Source organism: Engystomops pustulosus, chromosome 1 (genome assembly GCF_040894005.1).
Source record: "Engystomops pustulosus chromosome 1, aEngPut4.maternal, whole genome shotgun sequence".
NCBI classification, from domain to species: domain Eukaryota; kingdom Metazoa; phylum Chordata; class Amphibia; order Anura; family Leptodactylidae; genus Engystomops; species Engystomops pustulosus.
Window position 1 is genome coordinate 3,953,276 of NC_092411.1, and position 25,627 is coordinate 3,978,902.

The 25,627-nt window shown below is 46.4% G+C and overlaps 1 protein-coding gene across 9 annotated transcripts in view; it reads right to left on the bottom strand.

The window, feature by feature from the left end:
- UNC13B (unc-13 homolog B) overlaps positions 1 to 25,627 on the bottom strand; it is a 295,618-nt gene that overhangs the window by 105,856 nt on the left and 164,135 nt on the right. For all 9 annotated transcript variants that reach the window (XM_072132773.1, XM_072132775.1, XM_072132774.1 and 6 more), the window contains 2 exons: positions 3,781 to 3,830; positions 1,051 to 1,129 (listed from right to left, as the gene is read on the bottom strand). In XM_072132773.1, coding sequence (XP_071988874.1) covers positions 1,051 to 1,129; positions 3,781 to 3,830 — 129 coding nt within the window. The remainder of the gene's footprint in view (positions 1 to 1,050; positions 1,130 to 3,780; positions 3,831 to 25,627) is intronic.

Below are 25,627 nucleotides of genomic sequence, written 5' to 3' on the forward strand. Positions count from 1 at the left end.
CCGATATACTGTGGGGTCACTGGGACTCCCAGCAGCAGGACATTGTTATAATCTACCGAACAGCAGAGGGCACTGCTAACCATAAGTGGACAATCCCTTTAAATACTACAGTAGGTGACCCGAGTTAATAAACCAAATCCACGCTCATTTACAAGAACAGGAATATCTGCTGCTGATATGGGTAAGTTTTCTACGTCTGATTGTCTGACACAATTGCCTGTTTTTGCCAGATCATAGAGAACGATTGTCCTACTTGTTGATGAGCTGCCAATAGGCTGGGCCCTCGATATCATAATGGAAGAGGTCACCCCACTCCAATCAATCAGCACAGAGATCAGCACCGTTCTCAGTTCAGTGGCTGAGCTGTGTCATTACAACTCGGCTCTCATCGACTGGAAGCAGGAAACCCCCTTGAAGTATATGTGTGTATACGTGTATAGGATGGGGTCCCCATTGCTCTCCTGACACCTCTGGTTTGGTAAATATTTGCATTCCCTATAATTTTAAGATTTCATAAATCTCTTCTATTATTCTACCAGAAATGAATGAATACAAAGACAACTGGGCGTTACCAGAATAGATGGAGAGGGGCGTTCCTATCCAATCCATGCAGACTCTAAGGACTCGCCCCTCCGTATAGGGATACATGTAACATGTAACTATATGTAACGTCCAGTTGTTGATTTATTCACCCATCGGCAAGAGGAAACACAGAACACCACAATGCGGATCTATAGATCTATATTATATATAAATGTGACATTGAGATTCCATATTGGACTGTCTTTAGACTCTGTGCTGTGCTCGTCCTCTGTTATTCCTCTTGGAAATTGATCACTCAGTCTACATTTCATTTTCAAATGGTTATATCAGTAGGAATTCCTAAAACACGTGATACAAGAGCTGACGGTTCTGCTTGGATTTGCACTAAAGGAACCTCCCAGATCCGATTCCGAGGATTCTGTACTATACAGAGAGTTGGGCTTCACCTCCATAGACTATGACCGGTCTCTCTTCCCATGTATTTAGCGAGGCGCCTGTCAGACTTACCAGGTCGCTGACCAGAGGAATGGGCTTCTTCTTGCGGAGGTCCGGCATGCTGTCAATCCCGTACAAGCCCCCGGCAGGCCTGCAGGAAGACATGGAGCCAGAGCGATCAAATACAGAGAGAGAGAAGCCCGGGAATCACTGCCCGGATATCAGGTCACACACACAATACATCAGGTCACAGCAGACGGCTCCTTATCTACAGGTACTCAGCGCAAGCGTTTAGCTCAGACAATAGGTAATAGCTGCTGACATGGCTGCATGGAGGGGTCAGGGCGATCCTATAGACCCTATACAGTAATGCACTCTCCATTATAGACATATGCCGGGGATTTATACAATTATAAGAAAAGGTAAGAAACTACGATGAGTAATAAGCTCATAACTATATAGAACGAGTTATAGATGCAGCTCATGCACCAGAGGAGGAGCAGCCGCAATGAGGGGCACAGATAGTGCTGCTTATCTGTCTATATGTAATGTGGGGCACAGATAGTGCTGCTTATCTGTCTATATGTAATGTGGGGCACAAATAGTGCTGCTTATCTGTCTATATGTAATGTGGGGCACAGATAGTGCTGCTTACCTGTCTATATGTAATCCGGGGGGCACAGATAGTGCTGCTTATCTGTCTATATGTAATGCGAGGGCACAGATAGTGCTGCTTATCTGTCTATATGTAATGTGGGGGCACAGATAGTGCTGCTTACCTGTCTATATGTAATGTGGGGGTACAGATGGTGCTGCTTACCTGTCTATATGTAATGTGGGGGCACAGATAGTGCTGCATCCCTGTCTATATGTAATGTGGGGGCACAGATAGTGCTGCTTACTTTTCTATATGTAATGTGGGGGCACAGATAGTGCTGCTTATCTGTCTATATGTAATGTGGGGGCACAGATAGTGCTGCTTACCTCTCTATATGTAATGTGGGGCACAGATAGTGCTGCTTATCTGTCTATATGTAATGTGGGGGTACAGATGGTGCTGCTTACCTGTCTATATGTAATGTGGGGGCACAGATAGTGCTGCATCCCTGTCTATATGTAATGTGGGGGCACAGATAGTGCTGCTTACTTTTCTATATGTAATGTGGGGGCACAGATAGTGCTGCTTACCTGTCTATATGTAATCCGGGGGGCACAGATAGTGCTGCTTATCTGTCTATATGTAATGCGAGGGCACAGATAGTGCTGCTTACCTGTCTATATGTAATGCGGGGGCACAGATAGTGCTGCTTACCTGTCTATATGTAATGCGGGGGCACAGATAGTGCTGCTTATCTGTCAATATGTAATGTGGGGGTACAGATGGTGCTGCTTACCTATCTATATGTAATGTCGGGGCACAGATAGTGCTGCTTACCTGTCTATATGTAATGTGGGGGCACAGATAGTGCTGCATCCCTGTCTATATGTAATGCGGGGGCACAGATAGTGCTGCTTATCTGTCTATATGTAATGTGGGGGTACAGATGGTGCTGCTTACCTATCTATATGTAATGTGCGGGCACAGAGAGTGCTGCATCCCTGTCTATATGTAATGTGGGGGACAGATAGTGCTGCTTACCTCTCTATATGTAATGTGGGGCATAGATAGTGCTGCTTACCGGTCTATATGTAATGTGGGGGCACAGATAGTGCTGCTTACCTGTCTATATGTAATGTGGGGGCACAGATAGTGCTGCTTACCCGTCTATATGTAATGTGGGGGCACAGATAGTGCTGCTTATCTGTCTATATGTAATGTAGGGGTACAGATGGTGCTGCTTACCTGTCTATATGTAATGTGGGGGCACAGATACTGCAGCTTACCTGTCTATATGTAGTGTGGGGGCACAGATAGCGCTACTTACCTGTCTATATGTAGCGTGGGGGCACAGATAGTGCTGCTTACCTGTCTATATGTAATGTGGGGGCACAGATAGTGCTGCTTACCTGTCTATATGTAATGTGGGGGCACAGATAGTGCTGCTTACCTGTCTATATGTAATGCGGGGGCACAGATAGTGCTGCTTATCTGTCTATATGTAATGTGGGGGTACAGATGGTGCTGCTTACCTATTTATATGTAATGTGCGGGCACAGAGAGTGCTGCATCCCTGTCTATATGTAATGTGGGGGACAGATAGTGCTGCTTACCTCTCTATATGTAATGTGGGGCATAGATAGTGCTGCTTACCTGTCTATATGTAATGTGGGGGCACAGATCATGCTGCTTACCTGTCTATATGTAATGTGGGGGTATAGATGGTGCTGCTTATCTGTCTACATGTAATGTGTGGGTACAGATAACACTGCTTACATAAGGGGTCTTGTGTCCCCATATAACCTAGAGGTGCTTGTATGATGTTAGTGTATGCAGCTCCTATGCCGTACAATGTGATATCATTGATTGGTGGCGGCTTAGAATCATTTTTGTTCCTTGTGTTCTGACTTGAAGTAGAAAATTCTCTGAAATGAGGCGTAAAAATAACGGCAGCGGACGCCTCCTGCTCTGCTTTACTGATAATTCTTATTACAATATAGATTATATATAATATTCACATACACTCCAACAAGTCAATCACTGCGGCCGCCCCTAATACAGGGTGGACTGCGGGCTGCGCGATGCTCTGCAGAGCGTCTCCTCTGTTTTCTATTGTGTAATAAATCAATTATTCCCACTGATCAGAGGAAAATATGAAGCGGCCGCAGGACACAAACAGAATAACAGAGGAGGAGACGACTTACCCGCTGCCTTTAAACCACGGAGGCTTTGATGGGTCCCCGTCATCTTGTGTCTGATGGAGAGAACAGAAAGGAGTCAAAGATGTGACACAAATATAGAGATATAATAGATCAGACACATGAGCGCCATCACCCGTCTCTGGTGCACACAGGAAACATACAAGACTCAGTGCACAGTGTACTTACCTCACTACTCACAGGCTCTCTCTGTATGTACACAACAGCTGTCTCCAGGGTACATGGAGCTATGGATACTTACCTACACCGCACTACTCACATGCACTCTCTCCAGACACACACCTATCCTGTGCCCAGGGTACATGGAGGCTATAGATACTTACCTTTCATGTGTGTACAGCACATAGATCGCCATACATATGCACTCATCATATCTCCATAATACATATGCAGTACACACCATTTGTCTCCAGACCATATGGATCTCCTATGTGCACAGCCCCCTCATGTCTGTAGGGTAAGGCTATGCACACACGCACCCTCATGTCTGTAGGGTATACCGAGACTGTGTAGAGGGGGGGCAGCACCAAGATGGACAGGCTATGCACACGCACCCTCATGTCTGTAGGGTATACCGAGACTGTGTAGAGGGGGGGCAGCACCAAGATGGACAGGCTATGCACACGTGCACCCCTCATGTCTGTAGAGTACATGGACCGGCTAGGCACACACGCACCCCTCATGTCTGTAGAGTACATGGACAGGCTATGCACACACGCACCCCTCATGTCTGTAGAGTACATGGACCGGCTAGGCACACACGCACCCCTCATGTCTGTAGAGTACATGGACCGGCTAGGCACACACGCACCCCTCATGTCTGTAGAGTACATGGACCGGCTAGGCACACACGCACCCCTCATGTCTGTAGAGTACATGGACCGGCTAGGCACACACGCACCCCTCATGTCTGTAGAGTACATGGACAGGCTATGCACACACGCACCCCTCATGTCTGTAGAGTACATGGACCATACATTTGTACATGCACCCCTCATGTCTGTAGGGTACATGGACCATACATTTGTACATGCACCCCTCATGTCTGTAGAGTACATGGACCCTACATATAACTTTAGTCTTTCAGTCGGACAATCCCTTTAATAATGGGGGCGCAAGGGAAGTTTGTGCCCAAATCTGACGCATTTCAATGTAAGTCCCATTGTCCAGACTCCTTATACCCATAATCCTCCCTCTACATGAGGCAGAACATGCGGTCCGGTTCCATGAATGGGGCCAGAACCTAATATAACCCCCTGGAGAACAAAGATCATTCCTCTCGCTCCGCATTGTCATCAAGTATAAGAGAAGCGAGAATTAAACATTGCAGCAAAATAGTCTAAACCAAACCCCGGACCACGTGTCACACACTAAGAAATCAGACTCCAAAAGTTACCGGCAACAATCTGAACAAGTGACATCTACCAAAGCCTCCGGGTACAGGAATTACTACACTCCCCACCTGCAGGGTAAAGTATGGAGGTTTTCTGTCTGGTTTACATGTAGTCAGGACAACCCCTCAGATATGACACTGCTGACACACTGTGCAGACACTACCTCTCCGAAGCATCAGGCTCATTCATCCAGGGGAAAGCAATGGTATCAACTCCTGGCAAACTGATCTATAGCCCCAGATGACACAGAAATACTGCACTGCGAACGTAACGATAATAGTCATAGTTCTGGGACCTCGGCAATGAAGACCCCATCCAGGACCCCCATAGGCCCCCCTCCATTCCATCACAGCAGCTCTGTACTCCCTCTAGCTGCAGGACCCGGAGGAAGGTCCACCAGGGACCACTGATGGATAATTGTGTAGTGTAACACAAGGTAACAGAGTGATGCTCTGCAGGACAGACTGCGGTGCCGCCATAACGCGTCTCTACGGACATAAAAAAGTATCAAAAACTATTAACCTGATATTCAGCTTTATGTCCCTCTGTGCAGGAAGAAAAGAGCAGGAGAGAAAGGAAAGATTAGTAGAGACCACGAGCGGCCCACGGACACACCGAGGAGGACACAACCAAGGACAGAGTGAGTAGGATAGGGTGAGGGCAGCGCCGAGACGGGGAAGAGTGAGGTCAGCGCCGAGACGGGGAAGAGTGAGGGCAGCGCCGAGACGGCGAAGAGTGAGGTCAGCACCGAGACGGCGAAGAGTGAGGTCAGCGCCGAGACGGCGAAGAGTGAGGTCAGCGCCGAGACGGCGAAGAGTGAGGTCAGCGCCGAGACGGGCGAAGAGTGAGGTCAGCGCCGAGACGGGCGAAGAGTGAGGTCAGCGCCGAGACGGGGGAAGAGTGAGGTCAGCGCCGAGACGGGGGAAGAGTGAGGTCAGCGCCGAGACGGGGGAAGAGTGAGGTCAGCGCCGAGACGGGGGAAGAGTGAGGTCAGCGCCGAGACGGGGGAAGAGTGAGGTCAGCGCCGAGACGGCGAAGAGTGAGGGCAGCGCCGAGACGGCGAAGAGTGAGGGCAGCGCCGAGACGGGGTAAAGAGGGGGCAGTGCCGAGATGGGGTAAAGAGGGGGCAGCGCCGAGATGGGGTAAAGAGGGGGCGGCGCCAAAAAGGGTTAGAGTGGGGGCAGTGCCAAGACGGGGTAGAGAGGGGGCAGCGCAGAGACGGTGTAGAGTGGGGGCAGCGCAGAGACGGTGTAGAGTGGGGGCAGCGTCAAGGCGGGGTGAAGTAAATGCAGCGCTGAGATTGTGAAGAATGTAAGTTGGCCTTACATGGGGTACAGCGAAGGTGGAGGTGAGAGGGAGAGGTGGTATAGCAAAGGCAGCGCCAAGATGGGGAGGGGTGAGATGACATACTGAAGGCTTATTGGATGTTAAAGCAGATAACACCACGTGCAATGTTCTGGGTGATCACTTGTCGCCATGCTGAGCACCAGGGCACACACCAAGGGTGCAGGGCGCATGCACACGGTGAGGGGTCAAGAACTTGTGTGATACTTATGCCGCAGGTTATCTCCCTGCAGTCTCTGTAGATTTGGGGCTCATTACCCTGCGCCGGTCTATTAATATAGTGTGAACGTCTTCCAATACACTGATCATCAGAGCGGCGAATACTGTGCACTACACACCAACCCGTATACTGCGCACTACACACCAACCACACACATCACTGACCCGTATACTGTGCACTACACACCAACCCGTATACTGTGCACTACACACCAACCCGTATACTGTGCACTACACACCAACCCGTATACTGTGCACTACACACCAACCCGTATACTGTGCACTACACCCACCACACACATCACTGACCCGTATACTGTGCACTACACACCAACCACATACATCACTGACCCGTATACTGTGCACTACACACCAACCACACACATCACTGACCCGTATACTGTGCACTACACACCAACCACACACATCACTGACCCGTATACTGTGCACTACACACCAACCACATACATCACTGACCCGTATACTGTGCACTACACACCAACCACACACATCACTGACCCGTATACTGTGCACTACACACCAACCACACACATCACTGACCCGTATACTGTGCACTACACACCAACCACACCCACCACTGACCTGTATACTGTGCACTACACACCAACCACACACATCACTGACCCGTATACTGTGCACTACACACCAACCACATACACCACTGACCTGTATACTGTGCACTACACACCAACCACACACATCACTGACCTGTATACTGTGCACTACACACCCACCACACACATCACTGACCTGTATACTGTGCACTACACACCAACCACACCCACCACTGACCTGTATACTGTGCACTACACACCAACCACACCCACCACTGACCCGTATACTGTGCACTACACACACACCACACCCACCACTGACCCGTATACTGTGCACTACACACACATCACTGACCCGTATACTGTGCACTACACACACATCACTGACCCGTATACTGTGCACTACACACCAACCCGTATACTGTGCACTACACACCCACCACACACATCACTGACCAGTATACTGTGCACTACACACCAACCCGTACACTGTGCACTACACACCCACCACACACATCACTGACCTGTATACTGTGCACTACACACCAACCACACCCACCACTGACCCGTATACTGTGCACTACACACACATCACTGACCCGTATACTGTGCACTACACACCAACCCGTATACTGTGCACTACACACCCACCACACACATCACTGACCTGTATACTGTGCACTACACACCAACCACACCCACCACTGACCCGTATACTGTGCACTACACACACACCACACCCACCACTGACCCGTATACTGTGCACTACACACACATCACTGACCCGTATACTGTGCACTACACACACATCACTGACCCGTATACTGTGCACTACACACCAACCCGTATACTGTGCACTACACACCCACCACACACATCACTGACCAGTATACTGTGCACTACACACCAACCCGTACACTGTGCACTACACACCCACCACACACATCACTGACCTGTATACTGTGCACTACACACCAACCACACCCACCACTGACCCGTATACTGTGCACTACACACCCACCACACCCACCACTGACCCGTATACTGTGCACTACACACACATCACTGACCCGTATACTGTGCACTACACACACATCACTGACCCGTATACTGTGCACTACACACACATCACTGACCCGTATACTGTGCACTACACACCAACCACACACATCGCTGACCCATATACTGTGCACTACACACACATCACTGACCCGTATACTGTGCACCACACACATCGCTGACCCGTATACTGTGCACTACACCCACCACACACATCGCTGACCCATCATCACTGGGACCCCCAGACCCTCATTGATTGGGGATTATTACATTTCGTGACTGATCCTTTTGGTCGCGTTGTTGAGGTTCCGGTACATAGTCGACTACTCTAGTCACATCCAGAGCTGCACAGACCATAGCACTGCATTGTATAAGTAGCGTCAGAGCGGTGATTACATAGGAGATGGCGCTGGGGCAGTTCTCCTCTTCCTCGCGAGTAACGTCTCTTAGATTTTCGTATATTCGTGTTCTCACATAATATACGCATAATTAATGCCGCCACACAACAAAACTTTGTCGCTGACACCACGCGTTTCGTTGCCGGATCCGTCAGGCAGCAGATAATTAATACTTTTCACCCTCCAAGTTCCTACACAACAGACTCGTTCCGGGGGCTTATTAGGTAGAGACAGTGAACTGAGTGGGCGACGCAGGGACCCCCCATCCCCCTCCAATTAGTGTCATTTCTCCAGCGGCAGAACAATGACAGCGCGGAGACACCGAGGGACATGCAGATCCTCACGTGGAGGCTCCGCTCCCCGCGCTAAATGAGACAAATAACAACAACTAGGAAAGAGAACATAAAGGACCCATCCAAAAATATGCAAAAACCAAGCACCAAGGACCCACAATGCAATACACAAGGACCACAAGTCCCAGCTATATCTGAGCTGCATTACTGGTGCCCAGGTGTTACCGCTCCCAGTGCCATTAGCCTTTAACCCCTTAAGCACCAGGCCTTATTTTTGTCATTTGTGTGTCCGTTTTTTGCTCCGCACCTTCCAAGGTCCAAAACTTTTTCAGATTTCCCGTTTACAGAACTGTCTGAGGACTTTTATTCAATGTAACAAATTGTAATTCCTAGTGTAAGTATTTCATATTCCAAGGCGAGTACAGGCGGTCCCCTACTTAAGAACACCTGACGTACATATGACCCCTAGTTACAAACGGACCTCTGGATGTTGGTAATTTCCTGTACTTTAGTCCTAGACTATAATAATCAGCTGTAACAGTTATCACAGGCGTCTGTAATGAAGATTTATTGATAATCCTGGTTCTTATGACAACCCAACATTTTTTAAATCCAATTGTTACAGAGACCAAAAAATTTTTGTCCGGGGTTACAATTCTAAAATATACAGTTCCGACTTACATACAAACTCCACTTAAGAACAAACCTACAGACCCTATATTCTTGTAGGATCTGCATTGACAGCTCTATATGACACCTCCTCCGCTTCATTCGTTGGGTCGGGGCGATCACGGAGATATAAAAAATATACAAGTTTTATGTTTTAATACATTTTTAAAATATTTAGACTGCACAAAAATGATTCTCAGAATTCTGCCATATTGTGTCGCCAATAACGTTTTCATACTCCGGTGTGTGGAGCCGTGCGAGGCGTCTTTTTTGCGGGACGTGATGACGTTTTTACTGATTTACCGTTTTGAGGAAGGTACAAACTTATAAATACTTTTTATTCAATTTTTATGGAATTTTGCTACATTGTTGCATTTCAGACATTTGGCGCTATTTTCAGTTGCGGAACTCCCGGCCATTAATAACAATGTGTATATTTTGATAGATCTGGCCTTGTGGGAAGCAGCCATACCCAACATGTTTATGATATTTACGGATTATTTTAGAATAGTTGTAGGCGAAGGGCGTGATTTGAACTTTAAAGTTTTTATTTTTATTATAATTTTAAACTTTTTTTTTTTTTTTTTACACTTTTTCCGCCCCACAAGGACACTTTAACCCTGGGGAGTCTGATTGCTGCTGCCATATACTACTGTATTGCGTTATATGGAAGTTGTGCTATGGACCTGCACTCGGGGGCGGGTTACAGATCGGGCTGTAGAGGGTGTGGGGTGGGTTTATGCATATTTATGGTCATTTATGTTTGTGGGTGTGGCTTGTCTTTGTTTATTGGTTTGGTTGAGGATGTGACAATCGGTTGGGTGGGGGTTGTGGTATTTGGTGTTTATTCATTTAGGTGTATTGTAAGTTATTGTTTTTGCTAGGTGTGAATGGGGCTGGACCAGCAGGTAAGATATTGTATATATTGTATATTATGTTTGGTTTGTGTTTTATATTAAGTTTTTTACTTAAAAAACAAGTGGTGGGTGTTTTCTGCAATATAGTCCATAAGGATTATGGGCGATACAGAGTCCCGATTAGTTATGACAGGTTCCTTTAAGGAATAAGCAAAGGATCCCATTACATACAGGACTTTTTTCCAGCTTGGCTTTCCTTGAGAAGGCGTCTAGAATCTCAACTCATTACGGATACATTGAGTCGCACTTATTCGCTACAAAGTAATATAGGAATGAGGAGAACACGGAGGCCACTTCTAGGAACTTTTCCCATCTAGACTCTCTAAGCAGACACTTAATGATCCCTCTGTGCTGTGAGATGCTGTATGCTGACAATGTGCTTAGATTATCAGGGTACAGGGTTTATCTACACTTTAATTTACCTTCTGACCATTCACTAGTATCTGACACATAGAAAGATGAGACAGATCAGAGAGATAATGAGATGGATATAACACACAATTACATTCTCATCTCTGCTACATCTCAGCCACAAAATACACAGTTAGATCTGCTGTGCCCCCCCCCCCCCCGGATAAAGACCTTTTCTGTCTGTAGCTTGTAGCATTACTCTCCACAAGCTGCTGTCTGCAGGAATTGTGTGTCTGTGTGAGATCATCCTGGAATTCAGGGGTGGGGGCTGGAGGCAGAGAGTAGCTCAGTGCAGCATCAGACAGGAGAACTATATGTCTTCCCGACCCTAAAGTCAGAAGATTTATGGTCAGATCAAATTGTATATACCAGGACTGATCAGAGACAGGCTGGAATTATATCTGTGAAATGCTGGATTTTTGTTAATAACATTGATTTGGAGAATTTGTTATTTTCTTATCCTGAATATATACATACAGGAGTCTTGTCTTCATTTAATTCTCAGAAACATTGAGGAAAGTCTGTGAATAGGTCAGTAATTACATGTACACGCAGAGGCGAGGGCCGGCGGCTGCATGGAGGAGGATGGATGGCTGAAGGCTGCGGGGTGGAACAGGTCAGCCCCCACTTAATCTTAAAGTAAATGATTAGTAATTAGCAATTACAAGACATCAGAACGTATTCAGTGAAGTGACGAGGAAGGAAAAGCTTTATAAATACATCTATTACCGAGCAGCCGGCAAATAATAACCTGCTGATTAACAGATTACACTCCACACCGGCAAAATACAGCTCCCACCCCAGGCAGGTAATTGTAACCTCAGCACTCAATGTTCCCAACAAACATCCGGGGCCGAAGGATTGTTCTACACAACCAGAACCTCCGATAATGGACGGCGCCGGTACAATGCACCTGCCAATAACACCGCGTCACCGGGAGCACTGCAAAGATTATATATAACAAGGGCATGGTATATATCAGAAGAGCAGCAGTATATACAGGAGATCCCCAGGTTATACCAGCTGTACATATATCATTATATACAGGAGATCCCCAGGTTATACCGGCTGTACATATATCACTATATACAGGAGATCCCCAGGTTATACCGGCTGTACATATATCACTATATACAGGAGATCCCCAGGTTATACCGGCTGTACATATATCATTATATACAGGAGATCCCCAGGTTATACCAGCTGTACATATATCACTATATACAGGAGATCTCCAGGTTATAGCGGCTGTACATATATCATTATATACAGGAGATCCCCAGGTTATACCGGCTGTACATATATCATTATATACAGGAGATCCCCAGGTTATACCAGCTGTACATATATCATTATATACAGGAGATCCCCAGGTTATACCGGCTGTACATATATCATTATATACAGGAGATCCCCAGGTTATACCGGCTGTACATATATCATTATATACAGGAGATCCCCAGGTTATACCGGCTGTACATATATCATTATATACAGGAGATCCCCAGGTTATACCGGCTGTACATATATCATTATATACAGGAGATCCCCAGGTTATACCGGCTGTACATATATCATTATATATAGGAGATCCCCAGGTTATACCGGCTGTACATATATCACTATATACAGGATATACCCAGGTTATACCGGCTGTACATATATCATTATATACAGGAGATCCCCAGGTTATACCAGCTGTACATATATCATTATATACAGGAGATCCCCAGGTTATACCGGCTGTACATATATCATTATATACAGGAGACCCCCAGGTTATACCGGCTGTACATATATCATTATATACAGGAGATCCCCAGGTTATACCGGCTGTACATATATCATTATATACAGGAGATCCCCAGGTTATACCGGCTGTACATATATCATTATATACAGGAGATCCCCAGGTTATACCAGCTGTACATATATCATTATATACAGGAGATCCCCAGGTTATAGCGGCTGTACATATATCATTATATACAGGAGATCCCCAGGTTATAGCGGCTGTACATATATCATTATATACAGGAGATCCCCAGGTTATAGCGGCTGTACATATATCATTATATACAGGAGATCCCCAGGTTATAGCGGCTGTACATATATCATTATATACAGGAGATCCACAGGTTATACCAGCTGTACATACATCATTATATACAGGAGATCCCCAGGTTATACCGGCTGTACATATATCATTATATACAGGAGATCCCCAGGTTATACAATCTGTACATATATCATTATATACAGGAGATCCCCAGGTTATACCGGCTGTACATATATCATTATATACAGGAGATCCCCAGGTTATACCGGCTGTACATATATCATTATATACAGGAGATCCCCAGGTTATACCGGCTGTACATATATCATTATATACAGGAGATCCCCAGGTTATACCGGCTGTACATATATCATTATATACAGGAGATCCCCAGGTTATACCGGCTGTACATATATCATTATATACAGGAGATCCCCAGGTTATACCGGCTGTACATATATCATTATATACAGGAGATCCCCAGGTTATACCGGCTGTACATATATCATTATATACAGGAGATCTCCAGGTTATACCGGCTGTACATATATATCATTATATACAGGAGATCTCCAGGTTATACCGGCTGTACATATATATCATTATATACAGGACATCCCCAGGTTATACCGGCTGTACATATATCATTATATACAGGAGATCCCCAGGTTATACCGGCTGTACATATATCATTATATACAGGAGATCCCCAGGTTATACCGGTTGTACATATATCATTATATACAGGAGATCCCCAGGTTATACCGGCTGTACATATATCATTATATACAGGAGATCCCCAGGTTATACCGGCTGTACATATATCACTATATACAGGAGATCCCCAGGTTATACCGGCTGTACATATATCACTATATACAGGAGATCCCCAGGTTATACCGGCTGTACATATATCATTATATACAGGAGATCCCCAGGTTATACCGGCTGTACATATATCACTATATACAGGAGATCCCCAGGTTATACCGGCTGTACATATATCATTATATACAGGAGAAGAGAGGCTAAGGAGGGAGACGAGAGGCTAAGGAGGGAGACGAGAGGCTAAGGAGGGAGACGAGAGGCTAAGGAGGGAGACGAGAGGCTAAGGAGGGAGACGAGAGGCTAAGGAGGGAGACGAGAGGCTAAGGAGGGGGAAGAGAGGCTAAGGAGGTAGAAGAGAGGGTAAGGAGGGGGAAGAGAGGCTAAGGAGGGAGACGAGAGGCTAAGGAGGGAGACGAGAGGCTAAGGAGGGAGAAGAGAGGCTAAGGAGGGAGACGAGAGGCTAAGGAGGGAGAAGAGAGGCTAAGGAGGGGGAAGAGAGGCTAAGGAGGGGGAAGAGAGGCTAAGGATTCCCCAGTTACTTGTTGGGGGTTGCTGGCAGGGAGCCAGGTAAAATTCGATATACATTATAACTTACAGAAAGGTTGAAGTTGGGCTACAAAAACATTTTTGTAATCTATATTACAAAGTCTATTGGAACCTGTCATCAGGTTAAAATGTCATATCCTGGCGGCAGGTTCCCTTTAAAAGTACAGGCCTTTTCTGAATAGTGCGACACATTACATCATATATTATATGCATGTCCTATAGACGTGGTAACGGGAAGGCAGGGGCCAAGGCAGAAGGACATTGGCTTCCTGACGCCCCATTCCAAGGGACTGTGATTGTAGAGAATGAATAAGAATCGGACCTCGTCTTCTCCTCTCAGGCCGCGATGTTCTGTAATGGCCGCCAAGTTATGTCCAAACAAGAAAAAACATCCATTGAGCGGTTATTTCCAGGTAATTGGTCATTTAAAGAAATTACACTGCAAACGAACCTCATCAGGGTGTAAGAGGAGGAGATTTCAGATCATCGGGAGGACACACAGAGGCCGATGGTGCAAGGCCGGGTCATTGTGGGGGAGGGCGATTCTATAGGGAACCTACACGCAGTCACTGCTTCCACTCCGGTCACAGCAGAGGACTCGTGGGCCGATAAGTACATCTAATAGAACGCTGCTAACCTGTCATTTATGGAACAAAGTGATTATAATAACTTACAGGAAACATAACAACGCACTCAGAGCCCTACAATAGGAAGTAGGGAGCTGCGAAACTGCCAGGAGAGACCACATAACAATTATAATGAGGGGGATTTCTGGCTCAAAAGGTGAAAAATGGGTCTTTTTTATTACAAAAATTTAGTCCACAATAAGAAAAAGATTAAAAAATTCAGGATAAATGGAGAAGCCTAGAGAAAAAAAATTTCCTCTCCCGTGCTGTAGATCAGTGGTCATCATGTCTACTCCATCTTTTATAAGTGAGGTTCTTACTACGAGGGACATCCATACAGTCCCTCACAAGCTACTGATGTGTAATGCTTCATTTTCTCTGTAGGGGGCACTGCAGGAGAGTTGGTTGCCAAAGAGGTCAGTGATGAGGTTATCGAGGTCTTCTAAGAGAATGTTGCATCCTGGTATATGCGCAGGCAGGAGCTTTGCTTCCCAACAATGACCAACGTACCAGGGTAACTCGACATTGGTGGCTAAAAGAATACCCCAAATCCCCTTGCACCCCAACCTACCCAATCAACGGCCTCAAGAGTGATAATCGAAGGCACATGCCAGCCGAGACCATTGGCCATTGTCACGCACCAATGTAATTGTTGCAAGAACTAAGGCCAGGAAAGGGGATCTGAAAAGCGTTAGGTCAACACTTCCAAAACTGAGAGAGGTCCCTTGGTCTTAGTTGATTTTTTTTAGATTTTCACCAACATGTATGAAAGAAAAATGAAATAAAAATTCTGTGGAGAGTCCTTTCATACTTGACCCAAACACCATCACAAGAATCAAACACACAAGTCAAACAACACTCAACCATTAGCAGAATCCACACAGTGCACAGTATATCATCACCCATGATGATGAAGACTCAACTGAGGTGGACGTCCCACCACCATAGATCCTACAGACTGTGTGACACGTCAACTTTAAAAAACCCTAAAAGTTCTTGACCTCTCACCAGAACATGAATTACTATATAAAATGATGGAGAACACTACAACACAAAAACAATATTATGTCCAAAAATATGTAAAAAAACTCAAGAAAATGGAGTTCTTCAAATATAAAAACAAAAACACAACACATTCTGGTACCTGCATTCGTTTCTTCACCGGAAACCCAAAAGGTTTCTTGAACAATGTCTTTCAGGAGCTTCCGCTGCATCTTCTTCTTCTCCCGTAAGACGTTTTTGAAGTTGTTGATGCACTTGTTTAGGTAGATGGTCTCCACACATACTTGGTCGAGTCGTAGAGGTTTGCCTTCTTTCATTCCCTCCGATATTTCGCCATTTTCCAGTTCTTGCCCTGGAGAAACTATTGCTTGGGGGCCATTAAGGTCTACATCCGGAGACAGGATGAGTGAGGGAATGGACGGCTCATGGGGTAAGGAGGGAACTCTATTCAGCACAAAGTAGGCGTCTTCTTTAAGGTTGGAGCTGGAGCTGTAGCTGTTACTCATGCTCGAATGTGTGGGAATGCTATCGTTAAAGTGGCCACTTTCAAGACTGTTGAGTCTTTGGAGAGTCTCATAGTCCGGAACTGGATACCCAGGATCTTTCGTTTCCATGAAGGCATCTGGACTTTCGAGCTTATTAAAGACGACCTTCAAAGCCGACCTAAAATGGTTGAGTGCTTTTCCCAATTTGTTTGCATAAAACTTGATGTCAACAATATCGATGTTTTCATTCGGCTGATCGAGGAAATCTCGTAAGACATGACCGGACTTATCGGGACCATCCAAGTCTATGTGGACTACTTCCTTCAGAGTTTCGGCTACCGTACCGGTGGAACATTTATCCACAGTGTCATCAAAGCTTAAAGAGGTAAAACTGCCGGAAGGATCCTTAATAATGACATTAATTTTTTCTGTGCTTCGAAACTGTACCCGATCACACGAAACCAAGTCCCCTTCTCCTTTAAATATCCCGTCATGGTCATCTACGATGGAGCAGCATCGGTGTATTGCAATTTCTGCCTCATCGGCCTCTGAAGATGCATTCAAATGGTTGGATCGGGTGAGTAATCTGGAGCATCGACAGGAGGTTTTCTCCCCAGAGGAAGGCAGGTTGGTGAAATGCAGGTTTTTCTGAGATTCTTGGGAGTCCAGACGAATACATAGATGACTGACGCTCTTCTCAAGGCATTGCTCACAGGCCTCCTTCCCATCGCCCCTGGTCACTTCATCTGATATGCTGCATTTTTTTGCCAAAGTGCATTTCTGTGCAAAAAGGAATTCCTCTCCACCACACGGGGCCTCGGTGCTCTTGTTCTGATATCTTATTCTAAACGACTCCGTTTTCCGTTCACCTGCCGTTTCCTCCATCCTCACCACTTCCTTATCTAAACTCAAGGAGCTCCAGCGATTTTCTCTCAAGCCCTGCTGAAGCACGGACAAAGAATTTGCCCTGATTCTAGTTTGTAAATTGTGCTCGTCGAATGGAACAATTTTCACTCCGGCACTTTGGAAGTTGTCCAATTTTTGAAGTATAAGGTCCTTATGATCGGGATGTGAAAGTTTAACTACTGTAGGTCTTGGCCCCAACAAGGCACTGGATCCAGAGTCGAGTCTGTAGGCCTCTTTTATATATTCTCTACTTTGGATACCATTAAAGCAATGGTGTTCACATAGGAAACAGTGAATCCTCTCCAAAGTATTCTCATCTTCATGCTCAGCAATCCCATAAAAAGTTAACACCGTCTCCTCACCAAGAGGATCTCTACTAGTCTCTCCACTAGGTGAAAGCATTGGAGTTTTGGGGAAAGTTCCTAATTGCAAACCCTCAATCTCAGTTAGGACAGAATCCACACAGGTGGACACCTCTTCCACCGAGCCCTTGATCAAACTCAAGTGTTGCCGAAGTTCCGCTATCTCAGCCTGCATTCGACTGATGCCTTGTAGTTCTCTTATGATATACTCCACCACATCCCCCGATCGATCACTACCTCCTCCGGAGCTGCATTCAGATGGATTGTTTTGGCACAGAAGTTGATTATTTTCTGTTATCTCCTTCCAACTCATGGTAATACGAATAGTGGAAAGGTCCTGCTCATCAGTCAAGTGTCCGTTAGTTTGAGTCGGTGATGTCAACTCGGAACTCTGTTCATCGGAAGAAATTTGCTCGGCCATGTTGTTTATGTTGTGTTCCTCCGAGCTGCGAGGTAATTGTACACTTGGGTTCCAACTGGAATCCGTCTCCTTGGTAAAATAATTACTTGAGTCACCAACCACCTCCTTGAGGTCACCAGTGGTTTGGACGTCCATGTTGGTTGACTTTCGTTTGATCCCACTCACAAACATGTCGGCATCCCTCTCCTCGGGGGAACCTTGCCCCTGGTGGTTTGTCGAGATCTTCTCTACGGGCCCTTGTAGGAGTCTCTTCATTTTCTCCCTCAGACACAGAGCTATTTTTTGCCTTTTTGATGGCTTTATGGACAAGATTTTAATAGGAAACTTTCTGAGCTGGAGAGTGGAACAATTTTCTCTCTTTTTCAACTTGCTTCTGGCAAACATCATCGAGTGTAGCACCTGGACCGTCTCATAGCGCTGTGCATCAATACAAAGATTATGGTGGACACAGTCTCCCGAGTACAATGTGCAGGAGAGGAGTCTTCATGGTGGAACTAAGTACATGGGAGGGAAAACATTCCATGGTGAAGACAATGTGGCCATCACAGGAACTTACCCTTTCCTCGAGTAATAATATCTTACTGAGTGGTAGAGTAATAGCAGAATGGTTCTACTCCGTAGACATTGAGCGAACACCGTTGCCGGTCAATTTGTGGTCTACAACAATCGCTCTCAACCACAAGTGGTTTATAATTGTATAAATTACTTAGTGATAAAAGGGCACTTGGCCATTTTTAACACCGTAAAGGGGAGCCAAACACTGCGTGGGGTAAAACAGGTTTTAGGAGAAATCCACTATAAATGTAGAAAGAGAATAAATTGTTCCATAAAGACCGGGAGCTGCTTTTCATTTTGGACGTTTATGATTATCGGGAACATGAAGCCGGAGCGCATTAGTAGCGGCCATGTCATGTCACGGCACATTCCCTTCTATGCCGACTGGTGACAGAAGGCATTTTGTGCCCCAGCAGAATTAAATTATCCCGTGTTTAGGTGAAGACTTCAGATCCTATTGCTATGGAAACGCAGAAATCTATACGGCTTAAAAACCAAGGAAAGCGTCTTAAGCCCCGGCCTATAAATCAGACCTGACCTGCTGCCTGATTTCCGCTGTCCGCAGGTTGCGCTGTTCAACTAATATAAAATTAGAGGGATTTTCCAGTACACTTTAATTACAGGTAGATCAACAGCCTATAGGGGCAATACTCAATCCTTAAAGCTAATCCATACTATCTCAGTGGGGCTTCTGACTTCAGGAATTGCCATAAAGGTGGACCTCGAGTCCCTCCCCCCCCCCCTTAAAGATGCCCTATACTGCATAGGACTTGATGGGCTTGTTGGGTGAGCCACCCTGGGGGTCTGGTCCCGGAGACAATGATCCGAGAAGTCCAAGGCTGTAATGTAAGGCTCCGCCCCAGGGACTTGTTTTACCAATCACTGGGATCCCAGAAGTCTCAACCTTTGTGATTAAAGGATTTTGTGGGATATAAATTTCTAAAGGTCCAACCTTCTATGTAGCTGCTCCAAGAAACCCTCAATCATAAGTGATTTATAGGACTTTCTGTAGGACTCATGTTGCAGAGTTAAATGTGGAATAGAAATCTATTAGACCCAAATAAACATGGCAGCGAATCCAGATTCCCATTCCAGCCTGAAAGGAGCAGAGCTGCAGTGTAAAGCATGGGAAGGGGAGCAGCAGCTTTATGAGCCCCTGGTGGATGTAGATCAGGACAAGCTAAAGGGAAATACAGAGCAGGTAAGTTTTAATGACCAATGCAGAGGAGTTATAAAGAGTTTAAAAGAACAGATTTGATTTAGGTGAACTGAATTATTTCACATTTTCTTTTATATATTTGCCAAAATGTGACCCTGGAAGATGGAGATGTGACAATCCGAAGAACAGGTAGTTCATTTATAAATCTGCTCAAAAACAAACTTTAAAAAAAAAAAAACAACTTTTTCGATTTCTTTGTAAAAAGTAATGCAAATCCTAACAGGATTCCTAAAAGAGATTACCCCAACCACACACAGTGACTGACAGTGAAAGTCCTGATTACCCCACCCACACACAGTGATTGACAGGGAGAGTCCCGATTATTCCACCCACACACAGTGATTGACAGTGAAAGTCCTGATTACCCCACCCACACACAGTGATTGACAGGGAGAGTCCCGATTATTCCACCCACACACAGTGATTAACAGAGAGAGTCCTGATTACCCCACCCACACACAGTGATTGACAGTGAGTCCTGATTACCCCGCCCACATACATTGATTGACAGAGAGTCCTGATTACTCCACTCACACACAGTAATTGACAGTGAGTCCTCATTACCCTGCCCATATAAAGTGATTGACAGTGAGAGTCCTGATTACTCCCAGGAGTCCGGGCAGGATTTCCTCTGCTTATATATCTCAGAGCTCGGCTTTTCACCTGACAGGTTCCCTTTCAGTAGACACAGGATAATATTCCTGCCTAATCTCGGAGCCTGGATCCCGCTGGCTGCCGGCAGATCGCTCACTTTCCTTCTACGCAGTAAAATATTTACAGTCTCCGGAGCGGGATTAGCGCTGGCGCGGTGCCGCCGTGTTGTGCCAGGCGACTTAAGGGTTTTTTTTTTTTTAATCAATTAGTCAAAACAAAATCCTACAGCAACTGTATCCACGAGGAAATCTGCTTCATCTTACAGACGTGCGGCCTGGTAACAGGGAGATCTACTAACAATCAGGGACAAGACGCTGGAAAGGGAACAACTTCTCCTGTATGGAGCATTTAAAGGGTTAACGTGTGCACCAAACTCATTAGTTTACTTTTATCCAAAATTTAAATTCTAAATGAATTAAGATTTAAAATCTCATTTTGTGTATACAGCTCCAAGGCAGAACTATGCGTCTCTATGGTTAAAGGGAAGGTTTCCAAATGTGTCATTTACAACATCTAATTCACACCTGACTGATCCTTACACTCCCTACCCGAACGATTTGTGACTCTTCCAGCCAATCAAAATGACTAAACTATAAAGTACAAAAACATATAAGCAGAGACTCCACCTAAATGAAATCTAGTATCAAGATCAAGTACGGATAAACCAGGGACATTAGTCCTAGATCCAGGCACCGGGACTGTGGTATCTTCTTGTATCTGTTATCCATGGCCTCCTTCCTTCTGAAATCAACGTTTACAATTATGCTAATACTGTAGCGGTTCCCAGAGCTCCTTCATGTGGCCAATTCACAGGCTGTTACACTGTGCAGGAGAAATACTGGGGGAGAGTGAGGCAGCCTATAAATCAGGCAGAAAGAGGAGGAAGCAGGGGATAGTGGGAGACAGTGTAACAGTCTGTGAAGCTACAGCATTGATTTTTATTTGTAAGGAGGCCATGGATAACAGATATAAGAAGATTCCTCTGTCCCGGTGCCTGGGTCTAGGAGTAATGTCTCCGGTTTGTCAGGATGGATTTTGGTGGTGTATTTCCTTCCTGATACTGAGGCCTTGGTTTGGTGCGGTGTCTCGGAGCTGCTGATGTTACGTGCCCGGCGGCCGCTCTGTAACACTTCTCCCTTCATTCGTCGTTTGTGTTTAGTGTGAGAAGAGACGCGGCTCCCGGCGGCAACAACGTTACAGGGATGTAATCTGATGAGTTTAATCATTTGAGCGCAACGTGGATCCCCAGCGGCTGCATTCACCGCAACGTCACCCCCAGGAGAAGGGGCTGGAGGTGGACGGTGGGCATTAAGCGCTGCGGCAGGAGGGGTGTATACACCCGGCCCCATCATATAGTCTATAATGTTCTATATAATATGCTGTGGCCATGGGCAAAGCTTCAGCACCAATTACTACAACCAAGTCCAAGTCAATATGATCAGGAATACAGGGAACGCGGGGGTCGCACAGGAGCTTCCCAACAGGAACACCCGGGACCCCCACAGATCACATGATCTCATCAGTTGACAGCTCCGTTATCAGCATAGTGGCCAAGCAGAGTCACAACAGCCTGGCTCCTATACAAATAAATGGGAGCCGATCTGCAGTAACCTGGCCTGACCACTACACAGAGAAGGGAGCTGTCCGACTCCTATTCCAGAATCAATCAATGAATCTGAGGACTTGGGTGTTAGACCTCCCCCTTCTCATATCAATGACCTATCCTTAGGATACAACATTGATATTTGTAGCCTTGAAGACGTCTTAATGTTCCTCATTGAACTGTATGGGATAAACCATGAATGTAGGGTCCAGGTCCTGCTGTGCACTAAGGATCCAAAGGACCTTTACGCCCTCCTTACCCGGCCCCCCGAGCGCACAGATGCAGTCTCTACACTTTATATCAGATACAAGAGATAGATATGAGATAGACTCATTGATTCTTCCATCACATGTGATTCTTACAGGAGGAGATCATCTCGGTGACTCCTGCAGGATGAGGACGCGGCGTCTTTGATTGAAATTAGCTAATTTTTTTCTCTCTGCTAAGAAAAGTTTGCAGAAATCAGAGCGTTGGGTGCAGCCCCTTCTGCGCCCCTCACACTGTACACCCTGTGATTGCTGGACTACAGACAGGACACAGGAGGATGTAACATTGTTACTGATGTGTCTGTACATACGGCTACATCCTATTCTTCATCTCCCAACATCCACGACACCAGCAGCTCCCAATCTACTACCCCACCTACCACTCCCATCATCCCAACAGGATCACAATCTAATATCCCTACTCACCACTCCCATCATCCCAATCAAATCACAATCTAATATCCCTACTCACCACTCCCATCATCCCAATCAAATCACAATCTACTATCCCCACCTACCACTCCCATCATCCCAATCAAATCACAATCTACTATCCCCACCTACCACTCCCATCATCCCAATCAAATCACAATCTAATATCCCTACTCACCACTCCCATCATCCCAATCAAATCACAATCTAATATCCCTACTCACCACTCCCATCATCCCAACAGGATCACAATCTGACCGCACTTATGAGCTATTACTCCCATCACCCATATACTCCACAGCTGACAATCTAAATCCCCTCTCATAAACACAAATCATCACTCCCATCATCCTTGCCTGCAGGAGCTTACAATCTAGTCTCTGGTACACACTGACTATAGAAAACCGGAGAAGTATCCATAAGAACACGGGGGACCACATGACCCCCAATACATGACATTTGGGGGGAAATAAAGTTATTCCAGGTCGATCTTGATAAAAAAAATAATAATAAGCAAAACCAGCGATAAGACGTCTGTTCTCCATCTTCCAAAAGACCCATTTTCAGCAAATACACAAAATCCAATGTCAGTGATGTAGCAGAGCCGGATGTGTCGTCTGGAGGTAACATTGTGATGGGTTATTCGTCAGTGTTTAGAGGGTCTTCGAGAAATGAAGTGAAATGACCAATTCAGCTCTGCTACATCTATAATAAGAAGGACCATCCATGACCCTCCCTCCACCCTGCCCACTCCTGCACTTACCTCATGTTGTGGCCCCTCACACCTGGTGAAGTGAACGCACAAAATGACAAAAACTTTAGCTGTTCCAGAATATCGCAGCGCGGCCGCCGTCCCCCCGGCTACACATCCCACCTGCTGAGGGGGTGACGGACCATGAGATGTGACCCCAAGAACCCAAGGAGAGCAGAGTTATAGCCCAACATGACCACCCTGTGCTCGGAGCCTCTGGCAGCGCCCCCCGGTGCCCATCACTGGGGCGGCATCGCACCCTCGCCCATCATCTGCGCCAGTAATCCAGTTAACCCTCGCAGTGCCAGTGGAGGAACTTGTAACATCTTGATGGTGGAAAGGAAACGGCGAGCGAACCTCTGCTCCCTGCGCTGCCGCGCTCCTCCTCTCCAGCTGCCTCCTGACTACAGTCTTACTTATAGATGGAGCCGCAGCCCCCTCCTCCCCATCACACATGTGCACATACACCAGCGCTGGAGCACACATCCCACCAAGGCATCCGCCGGGGGGAGACTACTGCACCCCAGAGACCCCCCACCCATACAGGAATAGGGTGCACAGTGCATTGTGCATCTCACAGCCTTGTCACCAGAGCTGTCAATCACCCCCTACTCACAGCCGCCAGGCAAAGAGCGCTCCAGGACGTGGAAATCACTGGCAGCCCCCTCCCCAATGGTATCCGCTCCTCAGCTACAACCATCCCCCATGTCAGATCCCTCACTACTACCACCGTCTCATGCAGTGCACCCCCATATCAGATACTTTACAGATAGAACCCCCTAATATTAGATCCTCTGCATCAGCACCACAACCCCCACCATGTCCAATATCAACAGCACAACCCCCACCATGTCCAATATCAGCAGCACAACCCCCACCATGTCCAATATCAGCAGCACTACTCCCAACATGTCCAATATCAGCAGCACAACCCCCACCATGTCCAATATCAGCAGCACTACCCCCAGCATGTCCAATATCAACAGCACAACCCCCAGCATGTCCAATATCAGCAGCACAACCCCCAGCATGTCCAATATCAACAGCACAACCCCCAGCATGTCCAATATCAACAGCACAACCCCCAGCATGTCCAATATCAACAGCACAACCCCCAGCATGTCCAATATCAGCAGCACTATCCCCACCATGTCCAATATCAACAGCACAACCCCCACCATGTCCAATATCAGCAGCACAACCCCCAGCATGTCCAATATCAACAGCACAACCCCCAGCATGTCCAATATCAACAGCACAACCCCCAGCATGTCCAATATCAACAGCACAACCCCCAGCATGTCCAATATCAGCAGCACTATCCCCACCATGTCCAATATCAACAGCACAACCCCCACCATGTCCAATATCAGCAGCACTACTCCCAGCATGTCCAATATCAGCAGCACTACTCCCAACATGTCCAATATCAGCAGCACTACTCCCAGCATGTCCAATATCAGCAGCACTACTCCCAGCATGTCCAATATCAACAGCACTACCCCCACCATGTCCAATATCAGCAGCACTACCCCCAGCATGTCCAATATCAACAGCACTACCCCCACCATGTCCAATATCAGCAGCACTACCCCCACCATGTCCAATATCAACAGCACTACCCCCACCATGTCCAATATCAGCAGCACTACCCCCACCATGTCCAATATCAGCAGCACTACCCCCACCATGTCCAATATCAGCAGCACTACCCCCACCATGTCCAATATCAACAGCACTACTCCCAGCATGTCCAATATCAACAGCACTACCCCCACCATGTCCAATATCAGCAGCACTACCCCCACCATGTCCAATATCAACAGCACTACCCCCAC